Here is a 15,886-nt window from a genome sequence, read left to right as displayed (position 1 = left end):
TCCACATAAATGCTAAAGGTTAAGTGCTATTAAACTTCTCTGTTTATCAAGAGATGTGCCCCTTGAACTTATTTATTCTAATTAATCTGCCCCCAATAAACATGACTAACAAAGCACCGTGCTAAAAGAGGCTAATCAAATGTGTCTCTTTCCCCTAACTAATCTCACCAGGTTAAAACAAGGTCTTCTGCTTATAAACATTCGCCATTCCCCACTATCTGGGGAGAACTTGGGAGTAAGGTCAAAAGTAGGGGTCATCAAGCCATGACCCTCAGCCCAAAGCTGGCTCATTGTAAGGGTGTGTAAATGAAGTTTTATTGGAACATCACCACTCCCAAGTGTTTATGTGTTGTCTGTGGCTGTCTTCTTATTATAACTCAGAGTTGGAGAGTTATTACAGAGACTGTGTGGCTCACAAAGTCAAAAATGTCTACTATATGGTCCTTTACAAAAGTCTTTTGCCAACCTCTGGTTGAAAGGCATGCAAAATGTGGAAAGATTTCAGAATTTTAGCACTAGGTAGGGCTTTAACTGCTGTATATCAACCTGTTCATCTATCCAAGCAAGGACTGCCTTTAAATGCTTGTTATCTAGAATGTCATCTGTGGTACAGAGCCAGAAGAGAAGAAGGAATAAAGCAACGACAGATCCAAGGTGGCTCTCAAGCTGGTAGGTGCTTCGTTTTGATGACAATAATCACCATGCGTTCCAGTTATCTATTGCTGTGTTTCACACCTCAAAACTTGCTTAAGGCAAACATTTCTCTGCACAGGATTCTGCCTTGCAGGCCTCAACTGGGCAGCTCTCCTCTTCTCACTTCAGGTCACTCCCATGACTTGCCATCATCAGGAGGCTGGGCTCCGGCTGGGAAGCCAAGATGGCTTCATTCACATATCGGGCACTTCACCTGGAAGGCTACAAAATGCGTGAGCTGTCTGGGCATTTCTTTCTCTCCACAGGGTCCCTCCAGCAAGACAGCTGGGCACCTTTCTATAATGACTCCAGGTGCCACAGAGTTGAAGCAGAAGCTCCCAGACGTCTAAGGATTAGGCCTAGGACAAGTGCAGCATCACTTCAGCAGCATTCCATTGGTCAAAGCACCTCAAGGAACCAGCCCAAATTCAAGGGGAGGAGAATCCGGCTCCACCTTGAGAGGAGCTATAAAATAGTTTGGCTGTGATTTCCAATCTACCAGAATATGACTAAGAGGACTGATGGTCACATCATGATTATGGTGATAAAATCCTGAAGGCAGACCTTACTGCTGACAATTTCAAATCAAACTGGTGGATAAGAGCAAGAAGGCAGCCTACTGAAATATGAAAATCATTTTATAATAAAACACTAGTTGCACAGAATGCAAAAATTTACAAATTGATAGTATTTTCCTCTTTTTTTAAAAAAATTGAAACGCGACAAAAGCCTTTCTAAGAGTCATTCAATGCTTCTCTAATTCTTACACAAGGTGTAAACTGTGGATATGGTATAATCTTTCTTCTGTGATTCTGAAGCCTCACTCTGCTATTAATGAAGTTCCAGCACAACTACAATGGAAATGGACCTCTGGCACCTGCCATGGTGGTGGCATCGCTTTGGCCCTTTGTCCAGGTTTCTGGCCACTATGCATTTTGAGCTCATGTGCCTGCTCTTTTAAACTGTTCTGCCTCTTCCCTGGACAAGGAGTCAAGAGAGCTGAGTTCTAGGGCCTTCTCCATCACCTACTCACCTTTTTGCTCCAGGCAGGTCATCTGCTCTGACCCTTGGTTTCTTTTATCTGACAAGTGCAGATGATAAAATGTATCCTCCCTACTCCTAGAGTATTCAGGAACAAGTTAGATTAAAGATATAAAATGTTTAAAAATTATACGGGAGAAGGTATTATCATGATCATTGCTATGAGATAAAATTGGATTTTATTGCTAAAATAAAGTAAAATAAAATTTAAAATAATATATTAAAATTAATATACTATTAAATACATTGTTGATATAATAACAATGGCTAAGGTTTATTTAGTGCTTACTATGTGTGAGGCATACTTCTAAGCACCTTACATTGGTTAATAGTTAATCTTCCCCTGTGTCCACATGTCCGTTCTCTATGTCTGTGTCTCTATCCCTGCCCTGGAAGTAGGTTCATCTGTACCATTTTTCTAGATTCCACATATATGAGTTAATATAGGATATTTGTTTTCCTCTTTCTGACTTACTTCACTCTGTGTGACAGACTCTAGGTCCATCCATGTCTCTACAAATGACCCAGTTTGAACTATCCTTTTTATGGCTGAGTAATATTCCATTGTATATATGTACCACATCTTCTTTATCCATGCATCTGTCATTGGACATGGAGGGGATACATGTATACATCTAGCTGATTCACTTCATTGTACAGCAGAAAATAACGCAATTGTAACATAATTGTAAAGCAATTCATTGTACAGCAGAAACTAACACAAGTGTAACATAATTGTAAAGCAATTATACTCCAGTAAAAAAAAAAAGATAGTTAATCTTTATATCAACCCTACAATTACCATGCCAGACAACAAAACTGAGACATAAAGAAATTAGGAAATCTGTTTATGGTTATACAGATATTAAACAGAAATATGATTTAGCTTTATCAATTTGCATAGCTGATTTTAAGAACTTACGAAAGGCCTATCGTATTTCTGAGAAAATTTCCCCCTTTTGTTAGAAGGGCAGAATCTCCCTCTTCTAATCTCTGTACCAGCATTCTGTACCAGAGCTTACACATTGTTAGTGTTCTTAACCACGGGTGCCTTTGCCTCCCAGGGGACATTTAGCAATGTCTGAAGACATTTTGGTTGTCACAACTGGGGGCTAGAGTGTTACTGGGTATAAGCCAGGGATGTTCCTACACGTCCTACAATACTCAGGGCAGTCCCCATAGAACACAAAGAATTACCCAGCCCAAAATGTCAATAGCGTTAAGCTTGACAAACCCTGGGCTACACTGATGGCATAAACATAGTAAGGAGAGATTTCACTAAGTTCAGCCTGTAAGTTATAATAGTAATCTATGATATGGATGCTTTTTTGTTATGTTTTGTTTATTGCTGCTCAAAGGTATATATTGCTTCATTCCTTGAACTGAAAATCATCTCAATAGGAGAAAATGCTAGATAATTGATTTCTACGTATACCTCAGGCATTATGGTTAATACAGTGGGATAAAGATGAACCTTTATTGAATACCTGCCATGCATCAGGCACTCACAGCACTTTACATATAGGATTTCACTTGAATCTCAAAGCAACTTGTAAGAGCTATAAGCATCCCCAAAGAGTCAGAAGAATTTAAGCCAAATCTGGTGGCTAACCCCATGTACTATTTTAGAGAAAACATTTAAGTTATGGTTTAATAGTCCTTATGTTATTTATTACCTTACAACCCCACTAGGCTTAAAACTAAGTCCAAATATGTTAAATCACATAAGCAATAGTTTTTCCTCCAAATAAAAGAGATTTACCGGGAAAGAGTTTATTAAAATTATTTCATATAGAGGATATACTTTCCATATAGGAATCACTTAGGAATCCTATTGCTATAATCTTGACTAAATGGAAGCATACAGAGGAAAGCCCTATTCAAGCTCCCTTCTTCTCTACAAATGTATGTTGGTCATCACCTTCCAGTTACAACTCTGCTTTTCATTTGTACCCTCCTTAGGCCTCTCCAGCTACGGATACTGATGAAATGAAGTGTAGACTTAATTATATGTTGCCAATGTAGAAATATCATCTACTTTAAAAGAAAAGCAAAACTGGCTAAAGAGCTAAAAGCAGATATTTTTGCTTTTGTTAACCAAAGCCTTTAGTGTTCAAAGTCTATATTGGATGGTACAAAGGAAATTTCAGTCAAGCAGTTTAGAAAATGAATTTATAACCTGATCAGAGATTGTAACAACCCTTCAATGAACTATTTGAGAAAGAAATACTTATTTTGTCCCAGTAGAGGAGAGTGGTGCCCAATTCAAGTTTCATAGGTAGATATCCCAAGAATATATGTTTCCCTACATACTGGCTGAGCAATCTAACTCCTTCCGAGGCCCACAGGGCCACACGGTTTAGCCCCTTCCTGCTCTCTTAGCTATGTCTTCCTACTCACTGTGCTTCAGTCTCCTAGGCCTTACTTTGTCCTTTGAACACACTAGCCTTCTTTCCTCAAGGCTTTTGTGAACCACTGTTCTATCCACCTGGATGTGCTGAACTCCACTTCTTCATGGCTGGTGCTGTCCCATCACTCAGCTTAAGTGTTGGGTCTCACTAAGCAACACCTTCCTTGATATAAAATGAAGGAATGCCCTGTCCCCTCCCCTAACATCCCCCTGTACTCTCACAGAACATCACCCTGTTTTATTATCTCTGCAGCATTCCTAACTATCAAAGCCACACTGTTCATTTATCTTTTGTCCATAACCTTGTCTTGCTGCATGTTTCTTCCCTCCCCGCCCAGCTCCACTCCAACTAGAATGGAAATTCTGTGGTAACATGAATCAGGATCTGGCTTGTTTGGGGAACACAGTAGGCATTTAGTGAATGAAAAAAAAATATTACTTTTAAATTAAATGTTGTGATTTAAATTTACTTTTAAAGGATACATATGGACATTAAAGAGGTGTTTGTATCAACCTGAAATCACTACAGCTGAAAGCAATGAATGCCTTCCCTGCTCTTTTTTTATAATATTAACACCTTTATTAACAGGTGGTTGCAGTTTGTTAACTTTTTTGAAAAATCAAGTTGTAAACTTTTGTTACCAATTAAAATGAGGTTCTTAAAAAACTTGACCAGACATAAAACAATTAAAAAATCTTTAAAGGTGTATTGAGAAAAAGCGGGTTTTTATTTTTTTTTAACACGTTTGTCATTACCAAAAAGATCTGTCTTTCGGTAAAAAACATTTAAAAATCCCATGCTGCATGAATAATACAGATAGTTCCAGTGATCTGGTCAATGGGCAAAAAGCAGCACTTAAGGTCTGCCCTATTAATGGTAAACAAACAACAGCAATTTATTTTTCTCTCACTCCTTTATAAGCAACTTGAATATAGCAAAAACAACAAAGAAAGAAAATAAAACTACTAGAATGTATTAAGTTTAATTGGCTCGTTATACTTTCTGTGCTTATAGCTCAAAAGTAATGTATTGTGTGCTATTTTTAATCTGCAGATATAAGTACTTAGTGTATTTTAATGTCTCATTGAATAAATGTAGTATAAAACAATTATCACAACACTATGTTGTGATTATGCAAAATCCATCACACATTGTAGAGTGCATTTAAAACTTTCATTGGAGAACAGAAACTAAATTGAAATACCCATTCTAGTAAGGTTTTAAACTTCATTCACATTTTAAAACTGATTCGGGATTCCACAGTATTTCTTTTTACAAATATATTAACATAAAGGTAAGTTTTCAAAAATTACCTGAACAAACAAAAAGAGAAATCATAAGAATGAGCAGGGATATACTTTTGGAAAAAAAATAATGACATGTTAAAAATAAAGAATTACATGTCCCTCATTAGCTTGGCTTTCTCTTTCACTCAGAATTATAATAATTTGTAGGTGGCTTAGGTTTTAGGAGACTGTAGCTCAATAAAAGTCAACTAACATTATTTCTTAAGTTTCAAGGCAGTCTGGCCCTCCTAACCTCCACCACTCTTCTCCCCTATTCCCCATCTTTTCCTTAACATTCAACTAGACTCTTAAAAGATCTCAAGGACACTCTGGCTGGCCTGGCTTCAGAGGATTTCTCTACCCTGCTACCACACAGATGTTTTTTTACATCTCTTTCTGTCACTCCCCCAGTTGTCCTTAGAATAAAAACCAAGATCTTGACAAGTTCTAAAGCCTTGCATTAGCATTAGATGGTCCTGCTTACTTGTCTATCCTTATTTGATTACTTCCTCCTTCTCAGAATCTGCGATCCAGTCACATCCATTCTTTCAGTCACCAGAATACACTAGGTTATCCTGTCTTGTGGTATAAGAGCATGTTCTTTCTTGAACCTTAACAGCTCTTTCAGGTGTAGTTTAGTTAACGTCTATTCATCCATCAGGTGCTAGCTCAAAAATCATTCCCTCAGAGGTATACATGTGATCTAACTTAACAGAACTACACCTTTACAAAAATATATTGATGTAAAAGCTAGTAAAATCTGTAGTTAATAGTATCTTACTAATATTGATTTCCTGATGTTGATAATGTAATGTTATTATATAATATATCATTACTAGGGAAATATGGGTGAAAGGTACTTGGGAAATTCCTGTACAATTTTTACTTCTTTCAAGTCTAAAATTATTTCACAATAAACAAGAAATAAATTGCTCCTTCATAATGCTTTTTATTGCTCTTCTGAATAGTTGAGACACTAACCTCCCTATTCTCTTCCCTCAAAACATTTATCACAGAAAGTATGAACGTTTTGAGATTAATGTTAAATATTTGTCTATCCCACTAGAGTTTAAGCCCTCTAGGGGCAGGGATCATATCTCTTTATCTCACCATTGTATATCCAGTAGTTACCTCAATGCTTGACACAGGAAATGTGTCCAATAAACACTTATTAGAGGGAGTATTAAATACACAAATGTGTCAATCAGTCAATGCCCTTTGGAGGCATAATTCCATATATAATGATACATATTTACATTTTATAAAAGATATTGCTCAAATCATAAAGTTAATGGGATCATCAATGTCCACAGAGATCTAAACATGGATGCTTCTAATTTGGAAATGATGCAAGTTGATGAGAAAAAAGCAAAAGAGCAACTAACATTTAGTGAATATTTAATCCTATTATTCAAAATGCTTTGCAAGTCCTCTAATCCTTATGATAACCATATCAACTGTGTGCCATTTTCCATCTTCATTTTACAGATGAGAGGCACATAGAGATTTGTAACTTGCACATAGCCAGAACACCTATACTGCAGAGGCAGGATCTGAACATTGGTACAAGTCCATATTCTTAAGCGCTACTTCCTGCCTGGAGATAAAATCTGAGAATATTGCTTGAGAGAGTTCTGAAAAGTGAGCTATGAATTCTGAAAGTAGATTACAAGCTGGTGTGGGACCACACTTTTTAAAATCTTTATATCCCTACCATTATGCACAAAGCTTTCCGTGTAGCAGGGACACATGATCACACACACACACACACACATACACACACTGGTTACTGGTTTCACAAACGAATAAATAAATCTAAAGCAAACTGAGGAAAAGAGAAAAAGCAAAATTATAAGTAAGAGAATTGGTTTCCACCCAATCACTAGTACTTTTCTCCTTGATTCTTTATTTCAAGTTGGACACTGGTTGGGGTTTTCTGAATTTACTGAAGCAGCACAACATGGGAAGAAGAGTGCGGGCTCCCAAACAAATCAAACTTACTTGTAATGAATCAGGTAAATAGCAGCTACGTCAGGAAAATTAAAGAAACTAAGAATATGATGGGAAAGAAATGAGGAAATCATAGAACAGTATAATCAAATATCACCAGGCTATTAGCAATAACAAGAAGTAATTCACAAGTATTTCAGATATTGTTCTATCCTTCAAGCCTAGGGCCCTCATCGCAAACAGAGACCAGAGATAACAAATCTATCATACTTTGGTTTTTCTTAGAAAAAGCAAGTCCCTCTACACACAATAAAATGCTTTGAAGTGTACACATTTGTTGATTATGTGACATATTCTTAACCTTACTAGATAGGTACAGCTCTGCTGTGAGCAATTAATTCAGAAAGCTACAGAAAACTCTACAATGGGACCAAAGGATCAGTAAAATAGCTGGAATATTTTTCTTGCTGTAGACAGCTGGACTCTGCTAATTTAACTACTTTAAAGTGAGGGGAGGAAGGAGGAGGGAGCAGTAAGGTTTTTATTTTGCCACACCTCTGTAAATTCAGAGAAAAGGAAAACAAGGAAGGCATGAGCATGGAAAAATGAACTGGCTTTCTTCCTGCTCTCCTCAATGAGCACATCTATTCTAACTGAAGGAACCAGAACACTTTTCATTCAGGTGACATATACCAAAGAGAATCTAACCAGAGAGCTGGCTTAAGCAGCAGTTTACCTTTTCATTTTTAAATAGCTTTATTGGAATATGATTCACACACATACAGATCACCCATTTAAAGTGTCCAATTCAATGGTATTTAGTGTGTTTATACCCAATTAGTACCATCACCCCAATCTAATTTTAGAACATTTCATTTTCATCATCCCAAGCAATTTACCTTTTAAAAAGTTGATTGAATGGTCTGTGATCTAAGTACGTACATACATACATGAATACATACATCACACATACCTAAACACCCGTAATCTAAAAAAAAAAAAAAAACCTAAAGGACATTTTTGATGATCTATGAATGTTCTCATTGTGAAATGGCCCTGTCTACTGGGAGGAAGGCATTTTGATGACATAAGAACGACAGTCTTTCCATTCCTAACTTCATTTTGGAGGTCTAACTTCTTGACAGGCTGCTTCTTGGAAGTGATTTCGGCAGAATGCAAAAGGAATCATTGGCCCTGCCCTTCAATCTAATCATTTTCGTTTTCTTTAATTTTGTTTTCTGAAGAATAATTTCTGGCCATAGCAAAAGCCACTCACTTTCTTCCTTACCATGCTTACCTCCCTCTCCAGCCTTCCGGACCAGTGTCCCACGTGTTTCTGTATGTGCTTCCAGTAAATATCTATAGCTCCTCCCTCAGAGCAGCTCAAGAAAATTCACTACAGGAAGCAACAAAACAGGAAGATGGAAACACTTTCCATTATCCATTAGACCCAAGCAAAATTAATTTTAAATTGGCTATTTCCTAAGCTTGAAAAAGCAGATATGCTTCATATTATTCCCTCTTGATCTTCAGTTTAATTCCTGGGACAAGAGTTTATAAGAATCTCCTATGTATAGAACTTTTTATAGGGAAGCAAGCTGGGGACTTTAACACGCTGCAGGAAAATATGGTTTATCAACTGTCCAAATTTTGATGATCTGTATCAAATTAAATAATTTCAGCACAGTACCTAAACACAAGTACTCAATAAAAATGTTGGCTGAATGTTTTTGAATAATGATAGATAACATTTATTAAATATCTACCATGTGTTATCTGCTGATCTGTGTTTTACATTAACTCACTTATTCCTCATAAAATGCAAGAGTAGGCCCTACACTATACCAACACCATCATCACTCATCACCCATATTTTTAAGATAGGAAAACTCAGAGAAAGAGCATGAGGCATCATGCTCCCGATTACAAAAAGACAGCCAGAATTTAAAACCAGACTCTGGTTTCAGAGCTTACTTTATTAACCATTGCCCTATGCTGCCCACCAGAAAACAAGTAAGGAAAAAATGGTTAACTTACAACATTGATGTCAGTCTCTTCTCTAATGCCAAAGAAATAAAGAAGTTACATTGGATAGAGTGATATACTACCAGAGGGGGAATAAAAGAAACCTAACTGCTTTCACATAGGGCAGAAATATAGTGAGTAGATGGGGACTACAGCAAGGTTCCTTAACAATAAGGATGGAAAATGAGGGTGTGTTCACCATCTGAGACAGAAAAATGGCAAAAAGCAACAGAAAAAGGATGAACTAAACCATTTTAGGAATTCAACTATCAAGAGCTGTGTTTATAATGAAGATCCAGTAAACACTCAGGTCCAATGACAGTGGCCAAAAAGCATAAATTCAGGTCTAGAATGTAAGTGATTTCATCATAGTGAAACCAGTTTGATAAAAGAATGTACTAACAGCAGATTCTTGGCCTGTATTTAGTTTAAAAAAAAAAAGAAGAAGAAAGAAAAAAGAAAAAGGACTGGTAAATAGCAAACTAAAGCTACATAAAATTACCAGAAACTATTAAGAAAACTCAGTCAAAAGAAAAATATCGGGCTTCCCTGGTGGCACAGTGGTTGAGAGTCCGCCTGCCGATGCAGGGGACATGGGCTCGTGCCCCGGTCCGGGAGGATCCCACATGCGGCAGAGTGGCTGGGCCTGTGAGCCATGGCCACTGAGCCTGTGCGTCTGGAGCCTGTGCTCCGCAACGGGAGAGGCCACAACAGTGAGAGACCCACATACCGAAAAAAAAAGAAAAAAAAGAAAAATATTTACCCCAGGATTATATTAATATAATACAATCTAAATTCATCTAGAATTTGCATGCACAGCATCACTGAACTGACCTCAGTCAAACCACTATGGAAAACTGGTTAGCTTGGCACAAGGAAGGGCAACTCCTAGTGTTCAAACTGAAGTCACACTTGACTCCTCCCCCGGACCACAGCTCTACCATGTGTATGTGCATTCAAGAAGCAATGAGCGACATCATTTCGAGCACTCCAGACTTAGGAATAAAAAGAAATAGGATCCTTGCACACATCTAGCCTTTTGAAATAATAGTGGAGATCAGTAGGGCACTTTAAGTGGGCAATGGCAAAGACTATAATTTTCTGCTAAAGGGATATTATCACAATTTTTCAACCTGGGTTTGAACCAAGGTTCATGAGAGCTCTTCTATCTAATGTGACATCACACCAGCACTTTTCTATGGTGTTCCACACAGCGGATTATAAGCCTCACTCCTCAGCTCTGCAGAGTTAATCGTTTCAAAAGGCAGCGAGCTGAACACACTAAGTTAACATGGCACCCTAGAGTGGCTTCTTTCCACTCCCCACCTGCATATCATCCTCTTCTTCAAAAGAGAGCAACATTAAAAAAAATTATTCCCATTGTTCTTGAGTGGCTCTGACAAGCTACTATTAAAGTCTGAAACATAATTCCTGATCCCTTGTATGAATACAAAATACAGTTAGGTAAAAGAAAAAAAATATATATGGCTAGATGTGCTAATGAAAGTGTAGGGAAACAAATCAGTGACCCAGCTGATACAAGCCTGAGAAATACCATCTTTCTATGATGGTGAAGAAATCAAATTTTTCTTCAGTGCTACTTGTATCTTGATTTTTTTCAGGGTTTTAAGAGAAGTTAATGGCACAATTTAATGGGTTACAATCTAAATCCTATTTCATCAATTGTTCTTTAAACATTCTTAGTGGCTAAAATTATATCTCAGACTCTACCATGTGCTTTCATGTACCATGAATATCCTCCAGTAGATTACTAAGGGATGTTCTTTCTTCTTTTAAAATGTACCTAAAAAAATATGGCTAATTTTTCCTCTTTCTCCAGGAACGCTCAGGTTACATATGCTATTCAGCAATGCCAAATGAATCTGTTAAAGGGAAAATATCCTAAAGTAAGGTTGAGGAGATAGGGCAAAACCAAACAAAATTAATTTGGCAAAGAAGAAGCCTCTCCTTCTTTGCAGCTGTGAAGGGAAAAGTGAGAGAGAATGGATTCTTTTCCAGGTTACATCTTGAGGTTGAAAACTGCTATCATGTAAATATATAACATGGTAAATATCTTAATTTAACTAACAATCGCTAATTCACTCAGGCCTTTGTTATTTCTTGCTTAAGACTCTATTGGATAAGAAATGGATGAAAGAGTAGAAGAGAAAGAAAGAGAAGGGGACGAGCAAGAGGAGGAGCAGGTGATGATCATTTATAGTCTAGATTGTTTTGAAAACATAATTTAAAATTTTAGGGCTTCCCTGGTGGTGCAGTGGTTAAGAATCCACCTGCCAATGCAGGGGACATGGGTTCGAGCCCTGGTCCAGGAAGATCCCACATGCCACAGAGCAACTAAGCCCATGCGCCACAACTACTGAGCCTTCGCACCATAACTACTGAAGCCCACGCACCTAGAGCCCATGCTCTGCAACAAGAGAAGCCACTGCACTGAGAAGCCCGCGCACTGCAACGAAGAGTAGCCCCCGCTCACCGCAACTAGAGAAAGCCCGCATGCAGCAACGAAGACCCAAAGCAGCCAAAAATAAATAAAAATAAAATAAATAAATTTATTTTTTTAAATACACGTAATTTAAAATTTTAAAAGTACTTGTTCCTCAATGCTTGATATCTGTCTGCCACTTTCCACCAGAGAATTAAGCAAAAGCAAAGCTTCTCAGTAAAAGAATATGCTTACTCATCTGGAAGGATAACGTCATGAATATATGATAATTAGGTCTAATAACTTTAAGAAAATCCCTAACTGAGATCTGATATTAAAGTCAGGTCCCACAGCCTTAATATGCTTTCACCGAAAGCTAACAATTGTAAAACAACTTACTTTTTCACTCCAGCCAAAACTGAAAAATAAAGCCATATGCCTGATTTCTTTAAAACACTAAATTTAGATTGCAACTTTAAAATACATTTTGACATAAACGGCTTTTAACACAAGCATCTTTCATTTGGGTCTTTTCCCAGTTAATTATTTGCTGGCATTGTACTCGAAATTCCTTGGCTTCACCTTAAACCAACACTCCCAAGTGCTAATTAGGAGACTATATACATTATTAACCAGAAAATGTTGTGCTTAAAACATGCATGTTCCATATGTATCCTATTATTAACAGTATTCCCTTCACTCCTGGAAAGCTCTCTTTAAAAAAGAGAGCCCTATTTAAACAAAGAAATTGGCTGCTCTTGAGGAAATTCTTGTTGAAATGCAATTAACAGGTAAGGGCCAACATGACACGGGATCCTTGTCTTTGAAACATCTTTAACATGAATCAAATTTAATCTCACTGCAATAGTCAGTGGAGGGAAAAGTTAATGACTGCAGATGTTACACATTTTAATAGCACCAAGGGGACTCCCGAAGAGAATGGCTGACTCTCATATGAGTTAAACCACTACCGGCGACCAGACATGTTGGTAACTATAAGCCAGAGACATGTCTTTTTCCAGTACTGCCTCTTCCAAAAAATCCAAAGGACAGATGGGAAAAGAAACGTATGTAAACAAGGTAGGCCTAATGATTTCCTAATTACGAAGGAGATGTGATCTTCTCATTAATTGGCAAGCTAATTGACCACAATCTCAGTTTCACAAATGGAGTCCTATAATCCAAACTTTGGGGTCTGTACTCCACAGAAATCTCCTCACACTTCCACACCCTTCATCCAGCCACAAAGTTGTCAGTTCTGCTTGATTTGTTTGAATACTGTACTCCACGACAGCTGTCGGAAACGGTACATTAGAACAGCTGCTGTGACAGCTACAAGAGCTTGGAAGTTTAATTGGGCTCAATGTGACATTGCACATTTTTCTAAACATAGAAGTATCCACAAAACTAAAGAAATGTCTAATGGGTCTGAGCAATATTTACTTATTGGCACCACCGACTGGTTAATCCCAGTTTGCGTTGTATCATTGGTCTCATAATACCTTTTGCTACTGGGCTGCTAAGAGTATCAAAAAAAGAAAGAAAAAAAAAAAAAGAAAGGCAAAACAGTAGGAACAGTTAGATGCACAAGAAAAAGGGCATTAAGACAGAGAGGAAATGGTAAGCAAGTCATGTCAATAATCTCTTTGAAAGGCTGGCTGGTAGCCAAGGAGGATCCCACAGTGTCTCAGGATCTACTTCCAAAGGAAACATATTCAGAGGCCCTGAGCATGGTGCCAACTGCAAACAAAACCACTCATTATAGCCCCCTAGAGAAGGGGAGAATGGCTTACTCTCAGCATCCGCGTGGAGGAAGAAGGCAAGGAGCAGCAGCAGCGGCCTGGCTACGTGCACCATCCTGCAGCTCGGCACCAGCACACACTGGCAGCTTGGAATCACTGCCGCAGAAGCCGCAGCGAGCCGGACCGATCTGAAATTTCAGCTGGAACACTTTCAGAGCCTGTGAAGGGAGAGGTAAAGAAAAGAAAGGGAAGAAAACACAAAGACACTTAGACTCTCACTCTTCTCCCCTTGTTCCATCACAACCACCACGAGAGATGCAAAACACTGTTGATACACCATAAATTGTAACCATGACACCTTTGGGTTAGGAAGCAAACAACCTGGTTTGTGAAATGGGACTCCCCAGGCTGATCTTGTTCCCATGTTCAGGCCACCCTGAAGCCAACCCCTCTGAATTTCACTCTCTGCTCATGCCACCTTTTGGGTAACGTTCTATGAGAAGAACCTGTCACTTCTTATGAAATATTACATGACTACATAAGTGGAAGAAAGTCCATCAATGCTACAAGTAAGATTTAAGAGAAGCTCCACCACGCAGGATAAAAGTCTATTATTGGCAGAATAATGGAAGTTGCTTTCCTGGAACCAGGTGAAATGACAGTGCTAATTCAACTTCTCCAGCTAAACAGTAGAGGTTAGAATTTTTTACACCAGCACATTTGGCTTCTTCCCTAAAGACACATCACATTTGGGTCTAGTTTGGCTTCCATAAGTCAAAACAATAGCTAGCAAAAGCCACTTTGACTTATAGGATTTTTATATGCCTCCTGGGCAATGGCTTAGTTTTCTCAATTTTCTATGTAAAATCAATAAGCCACAGCCTGTTTTTAGAGAGCCTACTGCGTGCAAGACATCAGAGTCCATCCTCTGTGACTTTCCAGTTTAGGAGGGAAAATAAGACAGGCACATTGGATGACTAGGACAAGTTAATACGAGTTTAGTGCCAGAAAGGAAAGCCAAATAATGCCATGAAATTCAGGATCAAGAATGACATCACAGAAAAAGCGGAGTCTCCAACTGGGCCGTGGAGTACAGGCAGAATTTTACCAAAAGAAAGGAAAGGCATTCCAGGAATTCTATACAAAGGCAGGGCAGTGAAAAGGGAACTCTGGCAAAGGTGAGTTGCCTGGTTGGCCTGAAGCAGGGCTTCCCAAATATCTATATGCATCAGAACCACCAGGAAGGCTTGTAACTGGGCACGCACCCACCAGAGTTTGTGATTCAGTAGGTCTGTGCTGGGGGTCCAAGAACTTGCATTTCTAACAAGTTTCTGAGTGATGCTGATGGAGCTGGTCCAGGGTCCACAATGAGACTACTGGGTTGGTGTGATGGATCCATTAGGAAATCACAAGAAGATGAGGCAAAAGAAAATGTTGCATGCTTTAGGTATACTTCCTTATTAGAGTTTTTGGCTCTCTGCTATTTTTACCGTACTGTTTCATTTAAATTTCCTACATGCTAACTTTGTTTGTGAGATTGAAATAAAATTGCAGTATATTAAAAAAAAAGAAAATGGCTCAGGCTTAAAAAATAATAGGTCATGGAGAGCCTTGGATGCCAACCTAAGCCCACCAGCCTTTTTTTCAGCAAACCACAAAGGGAGCTATTTAATGTTTTGGAGCAGAAGAACCAATATAGAATGAAGCTTTGAAAAGATTAACTGACAGTTGAATGTGGGATGATTTACAGAACACTATTATCAAGAGTCACAGGTAAGAAGTAACACAGACCATAAGAGTGATGGTGGTCCTGGTGGGAATGGAAAAGAATGGAAGTGATGACTGACTGGCTCCAAGCAACAATTTGAAGTATGGCTCTTCGGGTGATAAATGATAGTTCCTACAGAACCTTCAATAAATCTAGTACAACATTTTATACAGAATAGGCTCTTAATAAAGAGAGAAAGAAAGGGCATATTTAATGTTACTGCTTCCTCTGTCATTGTGAGAAGAACTTGAGAATGACAAACAGAATTTGTTTGCCAATGAAACAGTATACCTTTAAGTTTTGCATATAGGAATATCTGAAACACATAAAATTCTTGACACAAAATACTAGAGACATCCAGAAATAACCTAAAAACTTAAAATAACTTGCAGTTTAAGAAGTACTGTTAATGCAGATACTATAGTGTGTCTTTTTTGAAACTAAGCTTGAGCATGAGAATAAAAATTTTTTTAAAAAGATATTATCTTTTTCATTACTATGAATGAATGGTGTGAACGCAGGAAAGA

The 15,886-nt window shown here is 38.1% G+C and overlaps 1 protein-coding gene across 4 annotated transcripts in view; it reads right to left on the bottom strand.

The window, feature by feature from the left end:
- PTPRD (protein tyrosine phosphatase receptor type D) overlaps positions 1–15,886 on the bottom strand; it is a 2,145,247-nt gene that overhangs the window by 404,958 nt on the left and 1,724,403 nt on the right. For all 4 annotated transcript variants that reach the window (XM_082611189.1, XM_082611192.1, XM_082611191.1 and 1 more), the window contains one exon: positions 13,643–13,809. In XM_082611189.1, coding sequence (XP_082467315.1) covers positions 13,643–13,706 — 64 coding nt within the window. In that variant the 5' untranslated portion in view covers positions 13,707–13,809. The remainder of the gene's footprint in view (positions 1–13,642; positions 13,810–15,886) is intronic.

Source organism: Mesoplodon mirus (genome assembly GCF_964341445.2).
Source record: "Mesoplodon mirus genome assembly, chromosome: 1".
NCBI classification, from domain to species: domain Eukaryota; kingdom Metazoa; phylum Chordata; class Mammalia; order Artiodactyla; family Ziphiidae; genus Mesoplodon; species Mesoplodon mirus.
Note: the sequence above shows the minus strand (reverse complement) of the source record. Positions and strands in the feature narration are given on the sequence as shown.